The following is a 26,103-nucleotide window of genomic DNA, read 5'->3' as shown; positions in this document are numbered from 1 at the left end:
TTCACAAACAAGAATGCAGTTAGAAACAGTAAAAGGGGACAACTGTAATGTTTCAAATGGATCTTCGAAACTTATAAACTTTATAATCCTCTTAATCGAGGACAGCGATAAGAAAAGGATCTTTTGACAAGGTTCTTCTCGATAACGCCTCCTCGATCAAGTCACAAATCTGAGAACGTGGAGGAGGGAGTCTACTGCACATTCTCTATTGGAATCCTTACAAGATGCCTCCTTGAATAAGGGAACTATCCTTTAAATTGAACCTCCTGAATTTTACATTTTGCTAAATCAGGAATTGTAACGAAGAAACGGAGAGAATCCCCACAATCACTTTAGTCTCGATACGAATAAGATATAGAGCAATCTCTAAATCTATTTAATTCTTATTTATTTCGATAAAGTTGGGTAAATATAAAAAAGTCGATAAATACTGGAGTTTAATACTTCAGTATTTTAAAGCATCTGTCTTTTCCCGCGAACTTTTGTTTTTATAACAGCTCATGCCATCTAAGGGACAACTAGAACATTACTAACTCTATCTGATGTGAACTCTATCTTGTGCCTTATCTATGGTGTCGCTACCAAATCTATAGTTAGTGCTGGTAATCAACTGGTTATGTATGGTTATGTGTGTCGCTGTCTATCGATGACAGTTTTGTGACATCTATTAAAACTGATGTACCGATAAACACAAAACCATGAGTGACACAACAAAAATTGAGTGTAATTCTTATATAATTATCGAATAAAGGTAAATTAGTTGAATAAATTAATTTGTCCTGGTATTTATTCATAAAGTACTTTTTAAAATATGTAGTTTGTATTATATATATATATACATATATATATATACACACACACATATATACATGCATACATACATACATACACATACAATAGATATTTTGCTTTCATTGATAAGTAGATAATCATTTAAATAACCCGAAGTATCAATAAATGTATAACAAAGTACATATTTTATCTTTTACCTTTTGTGATAGTCACTATTTTATGTTGATAACAAATCTTTAAACCTTATTTCTTTTATTACTCATTATTCTTTATTACTCATTAGTAGATAATATTTTGTTAACTGCTAACAGTATCATATGTAAGGAGCAGGTATTAAATATAGTGAAATAATATGTTTACAGAGATTACTGAATAAATTATTAAATTTTTTTTAATTAGTCAGTTGATTAGGTTATGTTTACAAATTTTTTTTTTAAGTTTTTGATTCCAATTATGTACATAATAACTTTTGAATATATATAAAAATTGAACAACATTATAATGAAAGAAATTAATATGAAAGTAGTAAGTTATGATAAATTATAGATTATATTTTCGAAATTCCAAGCAAAGCATTTTAAGTATATTAAACAGAAATATTTGTATTTTCACTATTTCTATAAATATGTTTGTTTTATGGTTTCAGTGATTAATTACAAAATGACTAATATTTCTTGATTCTGTAACAAAGAAACAATATCACCATGGAGGAGAATGAACTGTATAATGTTACAGTTCCATCTTTCTCTGGAATTGAACCAGCCTTTTGGAACTATTCTGATCATGTCATCCTTGATGACCTTAAGATGGATAGCAGTTTTATATATTTACTTTGTTCATTAGTATCTGCTATTTCATGGATTATTTATATAGCTTACTATAATAGCAGAGTCATTGGTTATATATTAACAAAATTATTAAATCGATTTGTTATTAGGGATGGATATGTTAAAGTAGGTAAGTCCCTAAAAAATACTAAGAATAATTTATTTTATATTAATATACATACCATTATAAATTGTGATATGTACTGTTTATTTTTAGGCTCTTTCACTTTAAGTGCACTAAGTGGAAAAATAATGTTTCGAGATATAGTTTATATCACAACAGACTATAGTATCAGAGTACAGGATGGATGGCTTATATTTCGATGGTGGCGGAGTTATGTTCCCAAAGATGTATCTGAAGGTATTTTATATAGAAACAATTATATTATGTTTGATTGAAATTATAACATATAAATTTGTGTTAAAGTTTTTAATAAATTTTCTTCTAGATCTTTCACATTCTGATACACGACTTTCTGTTATGTTAAATGGCTTTGAATTGCATGTTTATAATCGCTGTCAGCTATATGCACAATTAGAAAAAACATTTGGTCTTACACCACAAATGTTTCCTGATGAGGAAAATCACAATGTTAATAGTGATGATCATGATGCAGAATCATTTAGTAATACTACTCATGAAACACGTCAACAAATAAATGCAATGGATGTTTCACGTCACGTTGATAATATTAGGAAAAAAGAAGCTCATGTTATAGCTCGAACATGGAGAGATTTAATACCTGTTATTAAATTAGATGTTTGCACAGTTAGTACATAAATTAATTGATATTTTTCAATATATCTCCGGTTGCTGTTATTTAAAGTGTTCTGTTATTTTAGGGCAGATTGGTATTTGGTAATCGGTTAATACCAACAACCTTATCAATAACTGTGGAAGAAGCGCATTTTGTATATTCTACGAAACCGGCAGCATCTCGATACGATCATTTCATGCATTTTACAAAATGTAAAGCAGAGAATTTCAAAGTTATTTTAGCACCTAGTCCAAAGTATACAGGAATGGTAGATGATCCACCTAGATATATGGGTGAAGGGTTTGTTATATTAAGTTCAAACAACATAGAAGTTTATTACTACATGGATGAACCTGGATTTGTTCCTGAACAGCCACAAATGATTCAATTAGTAAATGGAGACATGGTTGAAGCTATGCCACCAATCTGGGGCATTGATATTAAATGTGGAAAGGGCACTGATTTCAGTTATGGACCATGGGCTGATAGACAAAGAGAACATTTATTTAAATTCTTTTTCCCTAATGATTACCAACCATTGAAAGTTACAAAAACCCCTGTTACTGGAGAGAAAAGACAAGTTCAATCATTTGATATAAGATTATCAACATTAAATGAAGCTACAATTGATATACTTTTTAGTAAAAACAGGGAAACAAATGCAGTTCATATAAATGTAGGACCTGGATCATATCTGGAGATCACTATGCCATGGATAGTTTTGCAAGATGGATATACTACGAAAATAACAGGTCAACTGTTACACTTGGAAGCCACTACAAGTTTGCAATATCGAAGTTTAGTTGAAAGCGAAACGCTAGAGTTTGGTGTTAAGTGTCATTACCCAATAAAGTGGAACGATCATCAAGAATGGATGTTAAATTTAACTGGATGTAAAGCCACAGCTAACTTAGTTTATTCGCACAAAGAATTTTTTCAAGATATGATTAATGATTGGGCCAGTAAAGCCAGACCTGACATTTTACATTTTGTACCTTATACGTGGAAGTTCAATTTATTGTTAAAAGAATTTGAAATAATTACATTATGTAATGAATATAATTGGATTGATTGTTCATCACAGAATCAAGAAAATGCGCACATTGCTTTTTGTGGGGAATTTTTTGAACTATCATTTGATCTTCCATTTGTGGATTATTTGCCCATTACAATACCTTTGCGTTTCTGGATTCAAGGTGAAAGTGTTGATCTTTCGTTTTATCTACCTGAAGTCAATACAAGTCGTACAATTTTGTTAGCTTTGAATAAAAATGCAAAGATTATGACACGTGATGGATCACATATATATTTGTCAGAATTGAACAAAAACAAAAAGTGGAGAAATGTTTGTCAGAAAGGAGCAGGCTGGGTTGACTGTTGGTCTGTACCAATTGTGGCATTAAGTATCAATTATACATATCATCCATGTCCACCATTGGGACCTACGCCACAAGCAAATATAACAACACCAGAGAAAGAAGAAATTCTTTTATCTCCAATGAGAATTCCTAGATGCAGGAAATCACCAGGTCTTCATTGGACAAGAAACGGTAATCAGAAATTTGATCCACAGTCTATAGCTCCTGATAAAGTTAGTTTAGATCTTGAGATTGGCCCATCTATATTAATTTTATATGGATCGCTTTTAAAAAATTTTATGCACTTAAAAGAAAACTTGTTTGGCGATTATCAAACGTTTACCGATATGCAACAGAGTCGAACAAATCCTACATCGATAAGTACAGAAAGAAGTAAAGACAGAGATGTGCAAAATAGTAGTGTTGAATCTGTAGAAGATGAGGATGCAAAATCAAAACCATTTGATCCAAGAGATTATCGACCATTAGAAGTAACTGTTGGAATTACTATGCATGATATTCAAGCTCATTTAGTGAAAAATTGTGGAGAAAATGATCCTCCTTGTCCAGTTATACTTTTGGAACGATTTGGATTTGAAATGAAAAAGAAATATAAGGAAACAGAGCTTCAGCTGCTCCTATCGCCAGCGATCGCATTAGTCACTGATAACGTCGTTCGTTCGAATAAAGAACGTCATTTAAATCAGGGACATTTAATGTTAAGTGCATTGCAGGTTAGGGGGCATGCAATGTTCAGTAACGAAGGAAGAAGTTTAGATCAAGAGACTTTGGAGTATGCATGGTTAATCGAAGTGCAATTAGGAAAATTGACTGGGAAAATGAGTTCACCCCAACTGCATCATCTTATTATATCTTTGGAAACATTTTTATTAATGGTAAAAAATAATGAAAACAGTTTACGTCCTCCAGATCTACCACATCATTGCCATCATGGTATTCCACCTTTACAATGTCCTGATAGTGATGTTGACAAACATTACAGGTATGCAATAATTTTTAATGCTTGTAGACTTAAAGACAATAATATTATAATATTGTTACAGATGTCCTAGTTCAGAAGATATAAAATATAGAATGACTAGAGTAGCAGTAGATGCAATTGATTTATATTTTCAAGAAGTAGGAACTACTATCCATACCTGGATATCTCCAATTCGCATGTCAACCTGTAATCTTCATGGTCAACAAGTAAAATCTGGGGTAACTGGTGTTTTACCAAGAATATTAATAAGACAATTTGTATCAGCTGCTGATCATTTTGCAAATACAAGTAATACCAACACAGCTGGTAGTGGCAGATCACATAATAATGCAAGCAGTCGTATGTCAGGTATGACAAATATATGTAACTTTAGAAATACAAAGTTAAAGATAATGCTATTTGTTTTATATATCTTAGGTGATGGATCTGACATTTGGTTAGAAGTAGGATCTGTAGCTTTAGGACCAGTAATCTTAGAAGCTGCTATTTCACTTCCAACTCCTGAACATAATTTACATTTAATACAAAATAAATATTTAAAACTACATGATGAGGCCACAAAACGTTTGTGGTTTTTATGGCCTCGAGAAAGTGGTGTGAAAGCAACAAGATGTGGTTGTATAGGCGGCTGCGCATTTTTTGGAAATAATCGAAATGGGTTAAGATTTTTTAAACCAAGCTACCATGATTTTCAAGATGGAATAAATGTTGCTGCATACAGGTACAAATCTATTAATTACTCTAGTAATTATTAACTTATCGGCGAACTACTTGTTACTTTTTTCATATATTATCGTAGAATTAACGAATCCGGAAAAGAAAAAGGATTTGGACAATCTATATTGCACAACGGTCAACTGGTGTTCCATACATCACCTTATAATTTACAAGATGTATCTTTACAAGATTATCCTGTTACTGGAGTAAAAATAACTGCCACGCAGGATGGATCACAAACCTCGAGAAAGGGTGTCGAACGACCAAGGTCTGTGACAGATCATAATAAAGATTCCGGTATCGAAGAAACTAGTAGTACAAAATTAATTACTGCATCAGCAAGTCCATTCGCATGCAGTGGGGAACGGAAACTACTGGGCAGAAGATTTTCGTATACATCGATTCGGTAATCTTTGGAATAGCTTTGAAGCAGCTTTTTAATAATTTGATTAATTTCTTTAAATATTGCATGATTGCACAAATACGCTAAATTTTGAATTTACAATATGCTCATTTATATTTAGAATAACTATAAAAATAATAAAAATTCAAATAAAAATTTTGCGTAATAATAAACAAAAATATAAAAATTATATATCATTTATGCTGCTATTTGTTAATGTAATTTTTTAATGTATCTTATGTTTCAGTGGGTTCTGTCTCCATGAAAATTTTCTGCTTCATGCAAGCTTATCTTTTTAACATAGAAAATATCTTATTTTTTAATATTTATTTCTAATATGCTATATTTAATAATATAATAATAAAAATAAATATAAAAATTGCTACCAAATTTCACAGATTAGACATTTAATTTTTATTTTATTATATATTAATAAATTTTAACTTTTAACTTTTTATTGCAGTGGAAGCAGTGTAAAAGATGTTCCATATTCTAGATTAGTTGACGCGAGTCCTGTTGTACAGCTACCGCAAAAATTAGATTCAGATTCAAAATTGCATACAGAACGCAGCAAATCAATCTTAAGTGTTCCTGAAATCGAAACTGCTCCAAAAAGTAGTGTGTCTGATTCTAAATTAGCGGTTGACTATTTCAATGCATCAGATGTAGAACCATTTGAATCAAATAGTCCACAATCACTACCAGTAGTATCTACAGAAATAAATTTCTCTGAATCGATGCAAACAAGCATAAAAACTGTTGATAGTATCAACATTTCTGATTCTCGCCACTCATTATATGTAAAATCAGAGTCTGAAGAAAAATTAAAACAAGAAGTGAGATTAATAAATTAATATAATTAAATAATATTTTTAATTATATTTTAAATCTTCTATATGTTTACAGGTTCAACGGACAATATCTATGTCTTCAGAAAATCATTCAGAAGCTTTTTATTCTGCTGATGAGGACACAAGTCACGGTTTGAGCGGAAGTCGCACATCAAGTTTACGTCAATCTATTGTTGGATCTGGCTCAGTATTAAATCGTAATGATAGCATGAAAAAAAAGTTTTCATCAGACTTGTCTATTGTAGAAAGTTCAACAAATGTGAATGTTACCGTATCGGAAAAAGCACATACTTTAGAGAGAGCAAAACCACAGGCAATAAGTACGAAACGTAGTCCTAGAGTAAATCGAAATACTAGCTTTCAAAACGAAACTGATTCAAACAGTGGAAATGGTGGATTACGTGATTCATCCGATAGCCATTCTGTTTCTTCTACTAGTTTCATATCAGCTGTATCTTCGCAAGAAGATGTTACTCTTGTTAATTTACATATGCAAGTAAATAAGCCAATTGTTGATTCTCCACTTCTCATGTCAAGCTACGTTAGCCATTTAACTCAGGTAGTTTGAAACTTGTGAATTTTAAATTTTCAATGTGTCTGAGAGATGCAATTTATATGGGATATACAATCAATTTTAGATACGTTGTTCAAATTGGAGTCAATCATCAATACCAGCAGGAAGTGCTGCATTTACTACACCACTTTTTCAACGTACTGAAGATGGTAGGCTAGTTTATGTTGGTGGCAGATATGTACCGAAATTTGAAACTGTTGCTGAAGGATTTACTTCGCTAAAAATGATCACAAGATCTGATGGTTCACCTGTAGCCAACTCATCTAATAAAACTCCTACACATCCATACCTTTGGGATAATACAACTATTAATCATATGGAAGGTAATAAACAGTAGCTTTATGTTATTAATTACCTTAAAGACATATATGTATACCTGAAGATTGTATTGTTATATTAAGGAGAAGGAGATCATACAACTCATAACAAGGAAGAATTATTAACTGTGCAACATGAAAATGGATCACGAACAACGGTTATCGTAAAATTTAAGGGAGATGTAGATATCATGTTAAGTCCTATGATACTCGAATCGTTACAACGTTTCATTGATGCTATTATACCAACATTAGCTACTTTACACCCACTAACTATTCTAAACCATCTTCATCATGAATGCATTGGAAAGGTTGAAGATGCTAATATTTTAAAACAAGACCAAAGTTTATCTTATTGGAGTCAAGTACAAACTAGTTCAAAACGATCCACTGCTGAAAGAAATATAAAAAATGGTCAAGGTGATGATAAACGTTAGTTTTATTACATTCAGTTCCTTTTGTAATGCATAAATGTGTATTTGTTAACATTCATACTGTTTAATAACAGGTAAAATTGCATTGCAAACAAACGTATATGAAGAAAGTATTATGACACAAGTACAGGGCAGTATTATTTTACCAAAGGTGATTAATAATTTACAATATATAATTTTTCTATGAAATATTTTATGCGTATATTAATGTCTAATTTTAGATGAGCATAACTTTGTTGCAAGCCTCGGTTGTTGAAGAAATTATATCTTTTTCTGCTCTTGAAAACATTCGTGATTTAACATGTGTATCGTTATTCGCCATCTGTTTTGATGATGTGACAGCAAGATTCTATATTGGAAAACAAGCCCGAGAAGTAGTTCAAACATTTCATAAACCAGTTGTATTGCCGAATCAAAAGAAAGTTAACAAAATTAGCAAGGCATTTTTACCTGGGCATCAAACTGCTGCTGTGGTTGCAGATATTGGAAGTGGTGAAACAGTATACATAGAAACCTCTGAGAAACAGCAAGAAGAAATTGTAGTTACACTAAATATAGGTAAATTACGTAACATATTACTGTAATAATTGTAAACTATCGTATAACATTAATTTAAATAATTGATATAATAGGGAAAGCTCATTCACAATTACGCAGACTTAGAAATGAATCTTCAATATTAAAAGATGCTGTTATAACAGCAATTCCTGCTCATTATTCAAGAGTGTTATTCACATGTACTAGAATAACTTCTCCACTAAAGTGTGTTGATTATTATTTACATCAATTTACAGATGACAAAGAGAAAAGTGTATGTTTTTTATCTTTTCTAATTTATTCTTAGTACTATATATTGTCTAAAACTCATCAGAAGTGTATTTATTCCAGAAACAATTTGGATCTCCACAAGCAACAGAAGAATTTACCCTCGGTAGCGGGGAAGATAGATTGGGTTTTATAATGTTTGAATGTGGTTTAGAAGGTGTCAAATTGAAAGTAGTAAAAAGATCTCAATTTGAAAAAGGAGAAAACGGAAACGATAGTAAAAAGGTCGATGCCGAAATATTTTATACAGATAGTGTAAAGAGTCAAGAAGAATTAGACAATGCAGCTGGTATATTCAGTTTTGTAAATTAAATGATTCTTAATAAATATTATATATCTACATTATTTATTATATTACAGCTTCTACTGCACCTATAGGTGATCCAGAAACAGCTTCGACAAACTTGCATAATGGAGCACAAATAAATACTAGTGCAACATGTGCTAGTCTCGCCTCAAAAGCAGGAAATGGAAATACTGTTTCTTGTATTATAGAATTAAAAACGGTATGGTTTAATTTTGCAGCACCACCCCGTACACCCATAACAAGAAAAATTGATTATACTCGATTAGATTGGAATCTATTAAGTACTGCATCACCTGCTATAAATGCTTGGATGAATCCTAGCAATAAGTTTGCAATTCGAATTGTACATATGTTTAGAACTATGTATCGAAGATCAACTGCTATAGTTGCTTGTCTCATGGCAGAAGCATTAGATGTTCAAGCGACACACATGCCCACTAAAGTATGTATTTATTTATGTGTTGTATGTTTAACTAAATTTATTATATTTAGCAAAATTGTTATTATTTGTTTTATAGAGTCGTTACGGAAGATTAACCCCATTAGCAAAAACACTACAAGAAGATCCATCTTGTCAATTATGTACAATTTTACAAAATTATGTTTTATTAAATGAATTAAAAAGCATTGAAGCTAACTTAAAGGAGTCAGATTTACCTTTATTATCAACACTTCGACAAGTAAGTTATATTATAAATATACTTTAATCTTTTTTAAGCTATTTCATATATGCATTCATCTATATATTATTAGGGAGTTATAGTATTGAGCAGACAATGGAAGAATGTTCTCTATACTCCACTATTATTGGAACATAATTACAAAACCAAACATGTTAAACCATTGAATGTCACATTTGCAGTCTCAGACCCAGATGAGGTATGGATATTATTTGTTTTTATACTTAAATGTCTTTATTAAAAATTAAATTAGAATGGGAATGGAATTTCATATAACTTTGTTCCTTTTATATTTCTTACATTAATATTTTTCCTCAAACAATTATTAACATTTTACTTTTCTAATATGTAATATTTCTTATTTATCCTTTATTAGGCAATAATTTTAAAATATAATTGTTCTTATATTAATAGCATTATAGTACATCAAAAAGGAAGCTTTCTATTTCATTCAGAAGTTCATAATATATTTTATAGGGAACATAATTTGGTAGAGAATTTTTTTTTTCAGCAAATAAACACGGATGTACAGGATGATGATTGCAATGTAAAATTCAGTAAGAATTTTCAAAATATATTCAAAGAAGTAGCTCTAACACAATATCTTTGCAAACTATTTTTATATAAAAATCTACTTTCACTTTAATAAATTTATACTTACATGCTTTGTCTAATAACTATTAACTCTATTTTAATGTAATATAATGTGCTAATGTAATATAATGTACTTTGCAATGATGCATATGTGTTTATTAACAGAACTTATATATGTATGCCATGGACATATGTATTTTACTTAATTTATATTGTGTTTAAATAAGATAATGTTCATTTTGTCTTGTAAGTAAAAATTAGTAGTATTTGGCAGTATGAATCTTAAGTGGTGGAGGTTTCTTCAGGGCTTATGCAATATTTAACTGAAAATATTATATATATGTAAAAATTATGTTATAATTTTAAGACTTCCTGTGAAATTCAAAACTTCTGAAACCAAAATCTTCTGAAAACTATTCTCACAATTCTTTATCCATTAACTATTTTATATTTTGATTTATTGGAAATTAAAACTTTGATATTTATTTCATTTATCATTGATTATGATCAAATAAAGTATTTTGACTTTCATTATTGAAGATATTAAATAAACATTTTGGACTTGACTTATTCATGTACAGGAAAATTTGCTGACTGATGGTGAGGGTAGCGCAGGAGAAGTTGATGATCAGGAAGTCACAGATGAATGTGCTATGTTAATTCACACAGACCATATGCACAAGCATACACATGCCAAGACTGGACAAGATAAAAGTACAGGTACTATAAGTTAAATTAAAACAAGGTTCTAATCATATAATCTATGAAGATAATTGGTATAGTAGCTTTTTATTGATATAACTTTATTAGATTATTTGATATTTTGCAAAACTTCAATTTAATACACCTGCAGCTTTTAGCATCTGCTTTAAATAATAATTTTAATAATTGCTTAATATCTTAATCTGCATTCTCATATAGACACATTATAGTATGTGTCTTTAGCATTAGTGATTGTGAAGTATTCACACAACAGCATTAATCTTCTATTAAAAACTTGTATGATATTTACATATTAATTATGTATACATGTATAATATGTATAACATGTGCTTGCTTATACTACTTTTGTCCAATTTTCTCTCTTCATTAATATTATTATCAAAATTCTTAATTTACATGTAGGACAAGTTATTTATTTTATAATTGTTATTTAGATATTTAATATCAAAAAACTCTTGAAATCAAATATTTATCAAATTTTTAAGTATACTGGTCCTTATTAGTCTTTGCATATAAGACATTTTTCCTACTTAAGTTTTAATTACAGTCTTTAGAATACTATTTGTAGAAACTGAAGTACCAAATACATTCTGTAATAAATATAGCACTATATATATTAAAGTTACAATATGCTTCTTCAAACATATATTAACAGTATAGTCATCAGCTTTCTAAACAAAAATCATGGCTTGATATGGAATGACCAGGTATTTGTGGTGATGGTTTGACGGTTCCTGTAAGTTCTCCTCGGGGAAAAGATACAACCCCCATAGCAACACCGGATCCAGGCCCAGATTCACTAACCTCCCCTTCTCCACCAGTAGTTCGTCTAAAGAAAGGAAAATCACTTCAACCCACGCAAATGCCTGCTAGTACACGAGCGAGTATTGTTTTTCCATTGCTTGCAAGTGGTGGGTTATTCAATCAAACTCGGGAACCAAATAATATAAGTAAGTGCAAGACGATTAAATGATTATGTACAAACAGTCTATACATTAGTATGATATAAGTAAATTGGAAGTTTATTGATGAAAGGTTTACCTGGACAAAGAAAGTAAAAGATTAAAATGGTTGACATGAATATTCTAGTGAATAGACTGTTTTGTTTGCAATAAATATATATCATTAATTTTCTTTGTAGTTTGTATCGCCTTGCTCTTCAACTTTAACACTATATGACTAGCACTATCATATCATATCAGTTTGTTTGTTTCTCACGTGTATTGCTTTTTACTTCATTGTAGCGCTTATCAAGTATCTATCTTATATTTGTTTCTGTTTATCTAACTCTGAATTTCTATTCCTCTAACAGTATTTTGTGCTTTACTTTCTCAGTTAGTGTGTTGTACTTTTTTAATAGCATAAAAATAATGTATATACAAGTAGAGTTTTACATTAGGTTATGGCACATTGCGAGAAGAGAAGACACCACAAATTCACATTTCCCATTCTCATCAATTGGGTTCTAATCCAAGTATCTATTCTGGAGGTGGACATGGTAGTCAACATAGTACTGGAAGCTTAGATCAAGTTACATCTCCTACAAGTCATCATTCCAATAAACCTTTAAATACTGGTGAAGATCTGTATAGCTGGATGGCTAAACAACAAGAATTTATAAAGGATAATGATAAAAACAATTTAAAAGGAAATTGGGTAAGCAAAATCTCCTATTACACATAAAAGGTTCAAGAAAAGATATTTATAATACAATACATTTTCATTACTCCTATCATCTCAGGTCTTTCGTGCAGAGCAAAAGTCTTTAAAGGTACTTCAAGTTTATTGTAGAATTGAATGTATTGCCTTTAACAAGCTCTATTTTATATATTACTATATGAATTATTTTAAGAATTTTTATTCTATTTTTAGGGTATACTTGCTTGTTTCTTTATTTAATATAATGATTATATGTTTTCAGGATTCTAAGATCAATACAATGACAACAGATGACACAGAAGATTCTGATGTTCAAAGTGGTACTCTTCTTTATCCTATGAAAGATTCACTTAGACTTTTAGATGCACATTTAATTTTTGAACCACTTCTATCTTCCTTATCTGTTATGCCACAACAAATGTTATCTGCCATTGGGTCAGGAAATATAAACAATGTATCTTCCTTAGACTCATTAGGATCAAATTTATCTCTAGTAGGGAATATGGAAACTATGCGTATTGACATAGTTGTCAGTGAATTTGGAAAAGTAACAGATAAAAGAAAGGGTATGTAAAAAAGAATATTTGCTTGAGAATCAATTTCAAATATTGTTCAAAATGGGAATGATCGCGAATTTAAACCAATGTATTAGGTAATAAGTACCAAACAAAGAAAGGAAATTCGAAATTTCATTTGGATATACCACCAGAGACACCAGCATTTTTGTGCGAAAAAATCGGCATTGATATTGATGTTAAGAAAATGGCTGATATGGCGGTAGATGATATGATTCAGAAGCAAACTGTATTATATATATCTCGGGGCCAATTGAAGAAACATACAAGTACAGTTGTGAACTTTAGTTTAAATATACGATACATTAGTCAACAAGTAAACATGCCTCTTCTCAGATTATTGCATCAAATTAGTAATATGTATCAAAATGTTAAAGAAACACAAATGGAACTAAAAGAACAACAACCAGAAAGTAAACGAAACAATAATTTAATTGTTAATGATACAGCAGTAAAAAATGGATCATCTTCAAGTAAATATTATTTTGTTTATTTTTTATTAACTACATGCTTAAATATGAATGTAACATATTCTTATTTTTTTAACAGCATCTGATTTACAAGAGCAACTTTTGTTAGAAGGTAAAAAGATAGATGTTCCATTACTTCGTAATAGTTTTGAACCCAATCTTTCGAAAATTATATCACCTGGTGCGAGTATTCGATCTCGACCGCAAAGTTTTGCTCAAAAACTACGTAGTACAGGAAAAAGTGTAAAAGGATACATTAATTTGAGCGAAGGAGTAATAACTCCCAATTTTGGAGCGAGTCCAAGTGGATCTGGTTTAGACAAATTTTGTGTACTTCCCGATAAATGTAAAGATACAACACATTTAACGCCACGATGCTGGAAAACGATCTACTATTTGTTGGATTTATATGCTACTCGACCAGAGACTAAGACTATTACACATCGTTTTTCCATACCAGCGGACGCTTCAGAACATTATAAAAGTGGTCGAAAATATGAATTATTAAATGAAACAAAAGATGCAGATATTGAGAAAGGACTGAATGCTGAAAATAGTTCAACACCTGTGCCACTTCCACGAGAATTAAGTTAATACTAATTTAATTTATTTAATACTTATCTTAAAACTAAATTTTATTATTAATTGTATGTACATAACAATATATTATAGATATTGTTACGGGAGAACGGACAAGATTAGTTATTTTTGGAGTTGCTCGAATACACAGGACCAGATTATTAGCTACTCTCAGTGGATTGAAACTTGAAGCAGAAATAACGAGTCTTCATGCAAGTTTTACATGCCGCAAGAAATCAAGGCCTGCCAGCTTAGAATGTAGCTTGACTGGTCAAATTGGTAGAACAATGATTGTTTTACTAGAAGGTGTTGCACCTAATCAACAAACGGTTGTTAGAGTAACTGTGGGCAAATCACAAGCTTTGTATTCGAGTATTAGCAGACGACAAAAAGATAAGAATAGTGGATTACTGACTGTCGGCGCTGTCAACATAGATATTCCACAACATCCAGTAGCTTTACATGGTATGATGACCAGAGGTAGTAAACAATTATCATCGACTTTACAAGTAAATATATAATTTCCTCTTTTATAGTGATAATAATGGTAATTAAATTCGTTATAATCCTAAATAATAAAAAATGTTCAGGAACTTAGGGTAACAAGAACATCCTCAAGAATGTCCAGAGGTCAACAACAGGACGAGGTGGATACTGGAGTACCTGGTAGTCCACATCATTATGCGCCAGCACCATCAGTTGATTTAGAAAAACCACAAGTTGTATCTAGTTTGTTAGAACCAATCGTAATGCAATTTCACATAATATTTCAAAGTTTGAGTATAACAGCAGCGCTGTTACCATCTCTACAAGCACAATATAAAATGGATCAGGTAACTAGTTCTGGTATAACTGGTAGTAAAGCTAAGTTCACGATAGATCTGCCTCACCATACCTTGAGTTTTACGACGAAACTTCAAGTGACGGAAGCAAATTTACCTTCCGAAGCTAGCATTGAACTTCCCAAAGTACATGTATCTGCAGAATATATTCAAGATGGTAACAGTAACATGAATGATAGTAAATTAGCTGGTTAGTAATCTAATATTTTACAGATTTGTGTAATACATTTTATGATACAGATATATTGAATTTCTTGTAATTTGTAGATGGTGTTGTATTAAGACAAGGCAGCTATCTTAGTGCAACGGCAGATATCGGTGTTTTTGAACATTCATTGACTACAGATCTCCTTAATCATTTAGTATTCGTACAAAAAGTGTTCATGAAAGAAGTAAATGAAGTTGTACAAAAAGTTTATGGTGGAGAGAAACCAGTTCCTTTGTGGTTAGAAGATGAAGAGCCAAGTAATGCGACTGTAAAAAGGATATTATTTACTTTAATTATTCGCATTAAGGTCAGTGTTATATTAATATCAATAATTTGAAATTTGTAATATTTAATATTCTTCGTATTATATATAGAGGATACAATTGACGGCAACAACCCCAACGAATTCGGCAGTTCGACTGGAAACTGGAGCTGTTGAACTTCAATTATCTAATAGAGTACAAAATGTTTCTGGTGCTACACAACCAAATCCATACATGAAGCTATTTGGAAAAGCACAAGTTGACATTAATTTAAGTCTTGGACAATTATTAAAAAATGTTTTATTTGAAGAAGCAGAACCAGAATTTCAGCAATTTGCCTTTTTTAATACCAGAGTAGGATTAAGAAACGCTTTTCAAGAAGAAACGGCACAAGGTGAAGATAAGGAAGTAGTATTAATTACGCTAAAGCGTCCATTAATATATATTCAGCCAATGGCTATTGATAAGGCTATACTTGTTTGGCTAAATTATAAAAACGCGTACGAATATTGGAACGAGAAGAGAGCTAACTTAAATAAAGAGGTTTTGACCGCCACACAGCAAGTATTTGAAAAAGTTCCATTTGGTCAAATAACGAGTCAATTAAGTGCTCCTCATTTGGGGACATTGTTTTTGCAATTGACTGTAGATGATATGGGTATTTGTTTACCACTTAATCCCTTGCCACCCACTTGGGGTATGAACAGGGGACTGTATGATGGCGAATCAAGGGGTGCTGTAGTAGTGACATTAGAAAATACAAGCATATCAGCATGCAGCAGTGGTAGCTTAGTTAGTAAAGCAAGGTATAATATTATTATTAATTATTCAATTCTTAATAAACGTTATGAACGAATTGATTATGAATACATTATCATTTTACAGATTTATGGGTTTGTGCTTAAGATTTGCTGATGATTTTGAAACTTCCCTGGATGATTGGAAACCAGATGTAACTGATAGTAGTATAATGAATTTATGTATGGTATCTGAAGGCACTTATGAAGTATGTAGTAGAACAATTGCACAAAAACAAGATAAGTCTGGTAATAAGAATAAAACTTTATTTGTTGTTTGTTCTTTTGTTGGGAATGGATAATGCAATGTAATTATTTTCAGATAATGCCAAGTGGATCTTAAATGTACAATGGCAAATGGAAGGTGTCGATATTCATCTAGATGTTAATGTAGGACAACAACTGTCAGCACTTGGACATACACTAACAATGTTGACTGGTTCTGAAGAAGATGATATTCATGTACCTGCAGATTATGATAGCGATGATGCAGATCAGCCAGATAATAGTACTAGCCAGGTTAAGAAAAAAGTATGGTTTAATTATATTTATTTCATCCTATAGTACTTTTTTTCGGTCCTTTTATTGGGTAATGTATTAGAAATTAGATATTAATTATTAAGACTATTTTCACAGAATACATGATTTTTTTATTTTCTTATATCCATAAATTTTTTTTATTTAAAGCTTCATAATGGTATGTGTATTGTTCATTAATCGAATTTTGTATGTTTGTAGGAGAGTATACTTATGAAGAAATCTAAAAATTGGACAGACAGTCTACCAGCGTTTGTTTTTGATCCTACGCTTGATGCAAAGAAGAGATCAAAATTAATAGAAAAAGAGATGAATGAACAGGCAAAAATTATAAACGATCTACGGTCACTGGGTGCTTCTCACGGAACAATAGAACAAGAAATGAAGCGTCTACATGAGTTGGAAGCTATGGTTTTTAAAGATTTTAGAAGGTATAAACTTGTGAAACGCATTTTAGATTGTTATGAAATATAATGCAGTACATTACTAAGTACGTAAAAATAAAATTTCTATATAAATTTTATAGAGATATGATCCAGAAGTTAAGGAGACAGTCTGTTAAAGCTTCAGGAATAAAAGGAAAATTAGGATTGGGTGGAAAACCGAATACGTATCGATCGCGTTCGTTTATTGTACCTTCACCAACACTCGAAAATCAGCTCGAAAGTCCTGAAGATATGAATCTAGAAGTCAATTCAGCAAATTCCGCTAGTTATGAAAGTAGTCCTAGAAGCGGTCCAAGCCGGTATCGTATATTTTCACTTATAAAAGCTATATTTTATCTTTGTTTTCGCAAAATTTTATGTGGTGATATATATTAATTTAAAGATCTGCCTCCCTTCGTGTAAGAGGACTAGGCGGACCACGTGTTACTTTTAGTGACACACATACAATGGGCAGGTATGTTTATCAAATAATTCTAATATATTTATTTTTAAAATAACCATTTTTAAAATAATGATGTTATGTAGACAATCATCGCTTCCGAGTGCTGGTTCTGAGTTAAGTTTGCCAGAAGGAGAATTAGAGTGGCCAGAAACTATTGAAATAGACGGAGAACGAGTTGAATTAAGAAAAAAAAGCAGAGATATTAGTTACACATCGAGTTATGATAGCATGGAAGGAAAGTATGTATGAGCATGTGATATAGATAAGATATGAATACAATATATTATGTTTTCTAAGTTTTAATTTTCATAGCGCACCACTACTTGATTCGTTTGGAAAAGAACAATCCTCATCAACTTCGTCACCGTACATAACACCTCAGAAAACTCAAGAACCTAATATAGACTTTGAACTTGATGTAAAAGTTCTAATTAATAGTGGCAAATGTGTACTCCACACAAAAGATCCAGGAAAAGAAGATGAAATTAAAATGTATATATATTTATTAACTAATTTAATGTTTATTGCGCGTGTTTTATGCATTTGATATAAATGAATATCTTTTTACAGTATGAGTCGAATGAAGAAGGAGCGATCGTGTTCTGGAGGTACATTTGAATTTCAACCAAGCAGTCCTAGTAGTAGTAGGAAACATTTAAGTAGCAAAGAAAAATCATCCACTGCAAGTACATCTCGACTACGATATTTACAACACACGAATGTACCTTTAGTAGATTTAACAATTTTTCATATTCCTGGCTTAGATGTAAAGGTAAAAATATGTTGTTGCATATATATAAGATGTTAAAGGTACATATATGTACACATATGTACACGTGTTTTTGTATTTACATGTTCTAAATTAATTTTTTTTAAATTAATTTCATTACAGGTACATTATGAATCTAAAACACTTCCAGAAGAATCTGTGTCTCCCCGTGTATCATCAGACAATAGCTTGCTTAATCCTTCATCAGTAACTGCGTTTAGAAAGTCTAGTACTAAGAAGGCTAGTTTATTTGCTTGGATGACTCTTCAAAGTATACCAGAAGAAACTATAATAAGTCCACATATCCTTGAATTTTTGGAACAAACGTTAGAACCGATTCCAAGTAAAACCCATTTTCATAGCAATGCACAAACAAATACAGTATTTCCATTGGAAAATGCGGAGAGCACATCTTGGGCTGCTACTGCAGCAAACAGCAATTACGTTTATGCGAGTTTCCCTGTCGATGTGATAGTATATTTTCATATGCAACCTTCTACATTTAGGTAATTTTCAAATAATTTTATTAGTTTATTTATAATTATTAGTCATTATAATTTTTCATCATTTCAGATTCTCTTGTTTACCGGTTTCTCGGGTGGAATGTATTTTGCAATTGCCGTCCCTTGATATAGTGTTTTCGTCCAAGCGAGCAGAAGAAGAGCTCATAGAGTTTCGAGAGTACAAATCTCCAAGTACACAACCTACTGGTAAAGAAGCTGGTTCAGCGATTGGTGGATTATCAGTTACTGGATGTCTTGCTGATTTTTCTGTTTATATTTTTCATCCTTATGGTGGTGGGAAGAAAACTGGGTTAAAAGAAGCACAATGGTCACCTTTATCGGATAGCGAAAGAAAAGATTCTTTAAGTATTAATGTCGCATTTGTAAAATTTCATATGTCAAGAAGTCGTAAATTAAATTTTCAAAGTGAACAATTGAAGAAGATGTCAGATACTAGTCGTGCAGTTATTCGGTTTTCTAGTATGTATCATTTCTTCTTATATCCAAATGTTATTTAACACATGCCAAAGGGATTAATGAAATATTTCTACATAATTTTTCAGCAATTGTTGACATTGGATCTGCTTCGTTTAAATATGATATGCGAAGATTAAGTGAAATATTGGCTTTCCCAAAAGCGTGGTATAGACGTAGTATAGTACGTCGATTATTTTTAGGAGATTTAAGTTCAGGTACAGCATATTCTGAGGGTGATGGTAGTCCTTCTCTGAATCAAGAAGAGGCAGTTATGGGTAGCTCTTTATTAAAACACTATGATCGACACGGTACTGATGTACTATCAAAAAGTGCTCCAGAACGAAGTCCAACTTTGAATAGGGATAAATTAAGATTGAGCTTAGAAAGTGATATACCGAAACATGCACGATTGAAAGGTACTTTATAAAATGTTTAACAATCATTTCTAATAATTTTTAATACCAATATATATATGTTAATACTAGATATCGGTAGAGGATGGAGTTTTACTTCTGATAAACAAACGTCAGAGCTTAAATTAAGAGAATCTGCATGGGAAACATTAGTACTATTTGCCATAAATTTCACACGTTTGAATGTTCACATGAACATGGGTAATGTCATGGGCAATGTTACATGGATGACAAAGGATTTTAGATCTGATGGAAGACTGTCTATAGGTAGCACTGGACATAAGAATTTATATATAGGCATTGGATTAGGAGGTTCTAGTTTGGATGCAAAGGGTGGTATTGTTGGTGGTGTCATTGAATTGAGTGAAATTGATACATACAGTATGTTATTGATATTCAAATTTATACTAAAAAATATATTAGTTTTACTAATTTAATTGTATTACTTATGTATGTATATACTTGTAGTACACATACGAGAAGAACCTGGTATAGAACCTGATCATACTGTAGGTTTAAAACTGTTTGCATTAGAATTGCGATTGGATTATATGGGAACAAGTGTATTGATGTCTAGAGTATCTTCACTGGATGTTACATTAAGGGATGAATGGAAAATTAATCGCAACAATAATGGAGATGCCTTTATGCCAACAAGAAGGTTATTTTATATCTATATTTTTATAATTACTAGTTAATAATTAAACAGATCTTTATATAATCTTTTATTTAAATATCACTCCTAACAGACCTGCGGTAATTTTTATGCATGGAGACTTGGGTTGGGATCAATTGCAGATTATGATTAGTAAATCTACAACAGCAGATCTATTAAAAATGTATTATAAATTAGATGAGTTTTTCAGTCAACAATTTAAAAGTAGTAAACGAGTGTTTAGTTCCTTACAACCAAGACATCAAAGAGTAAATAATAGTAGCTTTAGAAAAAGAACTCAAAGAAGGAAAATTACTAATGAAGGTAAATCTACATATTTAATATAGTTGAGCTATGTGTATTTCAAATCAATATAATGGAATTATTTCTAAATTCATATACTACAGGTCCATGGAACACAAATCAAACAACTACAGTGACGGATGCTCGTCATCACAGACATTGGCAAGGTGTATTAGCCCAAGTAGCTGGTCTGCAGTTAGGTAGTTTAAGCTTTTCTTTACCACCAACAGGAACTGTACTTGGAGGAACAATGGAACTTCATGGCTGCAACATTAGTTTAGCGTGTTTCCATGGAATTAATTTCAAAAGTAAAAGTTGGGCACTATTCTCACTAAAAGAACCATGTATTAGTTTCACTACTGAAGCTCAAGAAATTCCAAGCGTTGAATGTAAGGAATATCTTATATAAGTATAACTGACTAAAATTTGTGTTTTGTTCAAAATGGTTTAATAATGATATTTTTGACAGCCCCAAATACACGTGATGTTCATGTTGTGCAAACATTGACCATCAGTTTAGGCCAACAACAAGAACAACATGCAAGACACCACTCTATGGCTACTGTTTGCAGATTCAGTCGTAGTGTATTATTCCCACCACAATTTAAATCATTGCAAGAATGGTTTCATTATGCGTTTGCTAGTAGTGAAATAGATGGTACGCTATAAATGTATTGAAAATAAATTAATTTTAATAGTAGTAGAATATAAATGAAAGTGCCTTAATGTCTGTCACTTTAATGTACAGCTGTAGATCGGTTTCCGTGTGTTGAAAGAGAACGAACAGACAGTACGTCTGATAGTAGTAATATAACTCGTGGGAGAAGTACATCAACAACTTCTGGAAAATTACAAGAACATTCTCATGGAAGAGAAGTTATATTTGCTCTACCATCATTGCAGTTACATCTAAAAACGGAACATCTGCAAACCGCAAAAACTCCAGTTGTTGTCGGTACGTAACATCTCTATTTACTGTTATCCAACTTAAGTCAAAATATTTAAGAATTTTAATGATATAACAAAATATGTGTCTGATGACACATGTTTAATATATAATACTATTGTATTTATAAATATGAAAGCTGCAGTAGGAACTTTTTCTCTTTAAATTATGTGTTGCAACTGTTTCCTTTGTATATTTTTAGGAGCACCTAAACATATATTATATAGTAAGTATAAAAAGAGAATTGATTTATATAAAACTTAGTAAGAAGCATTCTTAATTTGGAATTAATAACATGGGTTGATTTGTACACTATGCCAGGTTATTAAATGCTTTATTAACATATAGAGTACTATATTAAAAATTATTTTGCATGAAATGTTCAATAAGTGCTAAAGACTAGACTTAAATTTTTGTAATTGCTAATCTATATGATCAAATTCATATTAAGTATGCATGATCCGCACAAAATAAAATTATTAATGCGGTATTAATGTTTAAATATACATTTCTTACAATAATGAAGTTGTAGTATATAGTTTTTATTAATATAAAAGGATAAGACTAATGCCGTCCAATATTATAACAGGTTATAATTCTATAAACATTTTCATTGTGAAATATTATATTTCAGTATTATATTAGAAAAGCATAAAGGTTACAATCATGTAATGTAGTATAGAATTCATTACATAAATTAGATGAATCTGTAATTGACGAATTTGTATTGACACATAGATACGTAGTTTTTGGACTATTTAAAAAGTTATATGTATATCATCATGGAAGTATTAATCCATATTCTAAAATGCAATGTTAAAATTAGTACAAGATGAATATTCTATAAAATTTATTATATAAAAATCGCTTTTTAACAGGTGAAAAACCACTAGTTGAATGTAGTTTCATAACGGAATTTGAGGACCACATTTTTGTTACGGTAGACGCAGAGGCCTTTTTCTTCCTTCATGATTTAATTACTTCATATGTAAAAGAAAAAGAGAAAGTGGTAAATATATCTTATATCTTTTCGAAGCAATTACATGTTATGAAAATGTATTTTCTCAATCGTATTTGTTGTGTAACCATTTATAGAATATGGGTGCACGAGCGCACAGTCCAGATCCTCAAGAAAAGAAAGGCGGAACTTCAAACACTGGCAGTACTTCCGCTACAACAACGATTACTTCCGAAGACGAGAAGAAACGTAAGCAATTTGATCCAGCAGAAATGTTCATAAAAGATTGGCGATCGTACAGGTGTAAAACGTGGCATGTTGAACCAACTGTAAGGTAATGATGACATTTGTCATTATTTTACTATTAAGTTATGTGTGATGTAATCTTTATTCTTGATACCAAAGGTTACTTTCGTGGGCTGGTAAAAGCATTGAGCCTTATGGAATAGATTACATTTTGCAAAAGTTAGGATTTTCTCATGCTCGTACAACGATACCAAAATGGATTCAACGAGGTTTTATGGATCCTTTAGACAAATTACTGGCCATTCTAATGTTAAGGATGGTTTTAGCCGTTCGAGAAGAATCGTCGGAAGAGCAAAAAGAACATAAACGAGAAAAATAATTAACACAAATAGAAAGTGGAATCGTACAATAATCGTCCAACATAATAATGTCCGCAATTTTTTTGCGCAAATTGGTAGGCGGTAATATCAATAAAATCACTGTTTCTTTATATTGTATAAAGTGAACGTTGAATAATATAAATTTGCTAATAAAAGGATAAACTATAGTGATCAGATCAGATCAGTTCAGTGTAGGAATCGGAAAAAACTCTTACTCGTGAAATTGATATTTTGAGAGTGCATGATTAAAAGGACATTTGTAAGAAGTGTGTTAATAATGTGCAACATGTAATCAAGCAATTGTATATTAAGATATATAGATAAAGGTTTATCATCATCGATATTTCGTTCGAACGTGTTAAATATTGCACAGAACGCCAAGGGCACAGCAACGAGCGTTAGGAAACATATGTGTATTAACAGCGTTCAACAACGCTTCGTTATATTTTCATAAAGTCATACAAAAGAATTTTTGTTCGAGGAAATGGAAATTTGTCGCAAAAGCCGTTCGCAATCGCAATCTATATATATCATCGTATCGATATGCGTTTCGAGTACGACGTTTATAGTATATCGGAAGTATTTAACGAGTTTTCAGCTTTAGAATTTTATAAATTACGTATTATGTGTAGATATTAGCGTTTTAAGCAGACTTACGAGCCTAGATGAAAACTGAAACGATTGTACGTGTTAGAAATATCGAAATCTATGCATGGAAGCAGAATGCTTTCCTAGCTTGAAACTTTGCAGCTTTATTAGCACGTACTACTTTCAAAAGAATTGTCTTTCTACAAACTGCTCACGGGATTACGCTTAGATTCTTGAAATTATTTTTTTGTAGTTATAATCTGTATTCTCTTTTCCTGTTCTCCTTTCTTTTGAATAGGAGGGGAGGATGTTAAAACTTATATATAGTTAATCGATACCAGTCGCGGCATTTTTGCTCATTTTTCAGGATAATTTACGTGAATCCTATGCATAACGATAATTTATCTTTTAACGTACGGCGGAATAAGGTCTTTGTTTAATTCTACAATCTACGAACCGCTTTTGTGCATATTAAACTATTACTGTAATGTAATGTAATATATTTTTGTGTATACATCGCCCGACTTTTTTCGTATAAGTACATATTGATATATACATATATACATATTGATGCCAACTTGTAATTGCAATGTGCACTTTAAAACGATAAAATAACAAAAGTGGTACATATTAGACTTAAGTTGTTACTATAGGATAATGGATTTCAATGTATACATATACTGTATTTTAAATGAAATGTAAAAATCGGTTAGAAATGTAACGTAGAGGGTATGCAAAGAACAAACAATCGCTGTATCGTCGTTCAAGCGTCTTTTTTCATTCGAGAGCGTGTACACGTTATAGACCCACCGATGTAATCACAAAGATTAGTTTCTTCGGTTCAGTCTTCCTAGAGCACTATTTAATTTTAAGTGCAAATTACCGCAATTCAATCACTTGCAATAATTAAGTTGATCAGCCGAATTTTTCTATACATAAAATTAAATGCATATTTAGCATATGTCGATATATTTCTATGAAATGTGGAAGAAAGCAAAACGTTTTTCCTAAATTGCAAATAGTGATTCTGAGCTTGTTATTGTTCGCGACCGCTGATATCGCAATAATACCTATTTACTACAGAAAATTTGTCGTAAAACATATGTATATGTATATTATGTACGTATTGAATTCGTATCGTAATATATGTATAACTTTATATGCAAGTTCCGGCAATGACGTAATTCTATTGAAAGTATTAACTTCTTATATTGATACTATAAGACTTTGACATTTACAATGTTAATAGAAACTTTCTACATAGTTAATAGATTTAAGTAAGATTATCGTGTATATTTGCACCTGAAATATTATATAGTTGAATTGACTTAATTAAAAAAATGTTCAAGTAACGGAAAATATGTTCCTTTAAATGTAATATATAGAAAAAAATTTAGCAAATGTAATAATCTCTTTAGTTAATCCAACGTATCGAACGTTGCTCGTTAATTGATTTAAAAAATATAAATTTTCACCGGAACTTGTATCGCGTGCGTGTATATTTGCTCACAGTTACGACTTTTTCGCGCGTGACATTCTCTATTTAATAAAAAAGATATATATACATATATGTATAAAGACTTCGTAGATCCAGCCAGTACAAGAATAGTGGATTTTACATTACAACACTAGTATTATTTACGAAAACAGATGGTGTATTTGTATAAATATTTTTTATTTATTTCCATACTCGAATGATAAAAATTTGCTTCGAGTAAAGGATATCGAAAGTTACAAAGCAACTGAATCAACAGTTAATTTTTCAGTGTACTAAAAATGTTTCCGTTCATTAGCCAAATGTGTCAGCGCGTAAAATAATGTATCTATAGATGTGAAATTGGTACATGTCCAAGTTAGAAGAAATATATTAATGTGCCTGAGATA

At 31.1% G+C, this 26,103-nt stretch overlaps 1 protein-coding gene across 11 annotated transcripts; it reads left to right on the top strand.

Moving 5' to 3' along the window:
- Window positions 1-589: 589 nt before the first annotated feature.
- Window positions 590-26,103, top strand: LOC117210297 (transmembrane protein KIAA1109). 11 transcript variants are annotated; one of them, XM_033453185.1, is made up of 51 exons: window positions 590-751; window positions 1,439-1,749; window positions 1,837-1,980; window positions 2,069-2,388; window positions 2,463-4,738; window positions 4,800-5,086; window positions 5,156-5,459; window positions 5,538-5,723; window positions 6,322-6,694; window positions 6,765-7,268; window positions 7,348-7,606; window positions 7,685-8,032; window positions 8,109-8,185; window positions 8,256-8,592; window positions 8,667-8,845; window positions 8,923-9,148; window positions 9,220-9,608; window positions 9,685-9,846; window positions 9,920-10,045; window positions 11,022-11,160; window positions 11,871-12,113; window positions 12,563-12,819; window positions 12,905-12,934; window positions 13,085-13,388; window positions 13,475-13,870; window positions 13,947-14,456; window positions 14,540-14,955; window positions 15,037-15,478; window positions 15,556-15,803; window positions 15,871-16,565; window positions 16,645-16,805; window positions 16,879-17,087; window positions 17,295-17,524; window positions 17,620-17,838; window positions 17,922-17,993; window positions 18,065-18,220; window positions 18,294-18,473; window positions 18,552-18,753; window positions 18,874-19,256; window positions 19,324-19,733; window positions 19,817-20,146; window positions 20,216-20,524; window positions 20,612-20,804; window positions 20,893-21,122; window positions 21,206-21,490; window positions 21,571-21,759; window positions 21,850-22,056; window positions 22,250-22,273; window positions 22,926-23,056; window positions 23,143-23,339; window positions 23,411-26,103. In XM_033453185.1, the coding sequence occupies exons 2-51, from the start codon at window positions 1,497-1,499 to the stop codon at window positions 23,628-23,630; spliced, it is 14,967 nt and encodes a 4,988-aa protein (XP_033309076.1). In that variant the 5' UTR covers window positions 590-751; window positions 1,439-1,496; the 3' UTR covers window positions 23,631-26,103. The 11 variants fall into 11 exon arrangements, with proteins under 11 accessions (XP_033309076.1, XP_033309071.1, XP_033309070.1 ...); XM_033453180.1 differs by having other exon boundaries at window positions 5,538-5,861; window positions 7,685-8,020; XM_033453179.1 differs by having other exon boundaries at window positions 5,538-5,861; window positions 16,879-17,075.

Source organism: Bombus bifarius, unplaced genomic scaffold (genome assembly GCF_011952205.1).
Source record: "Bombus bifarius isolate JDL3187 unplaced genomic scaffold, Bbif_JDL3187 scf7180000008199, whole genome shotgun sequence".
Classification (NCBI taxonomy): Eukaryota; Metazoa; Arthropoda; class Insecta; order Hymenoptera; family Apidae; genus Bombus; species Bombus bifarius.
The sequence above is the reverse complement of the archived record's forward strand: the minus strand, read 5'-3'. Positions and strand labels throughout refer to the sequence as shown.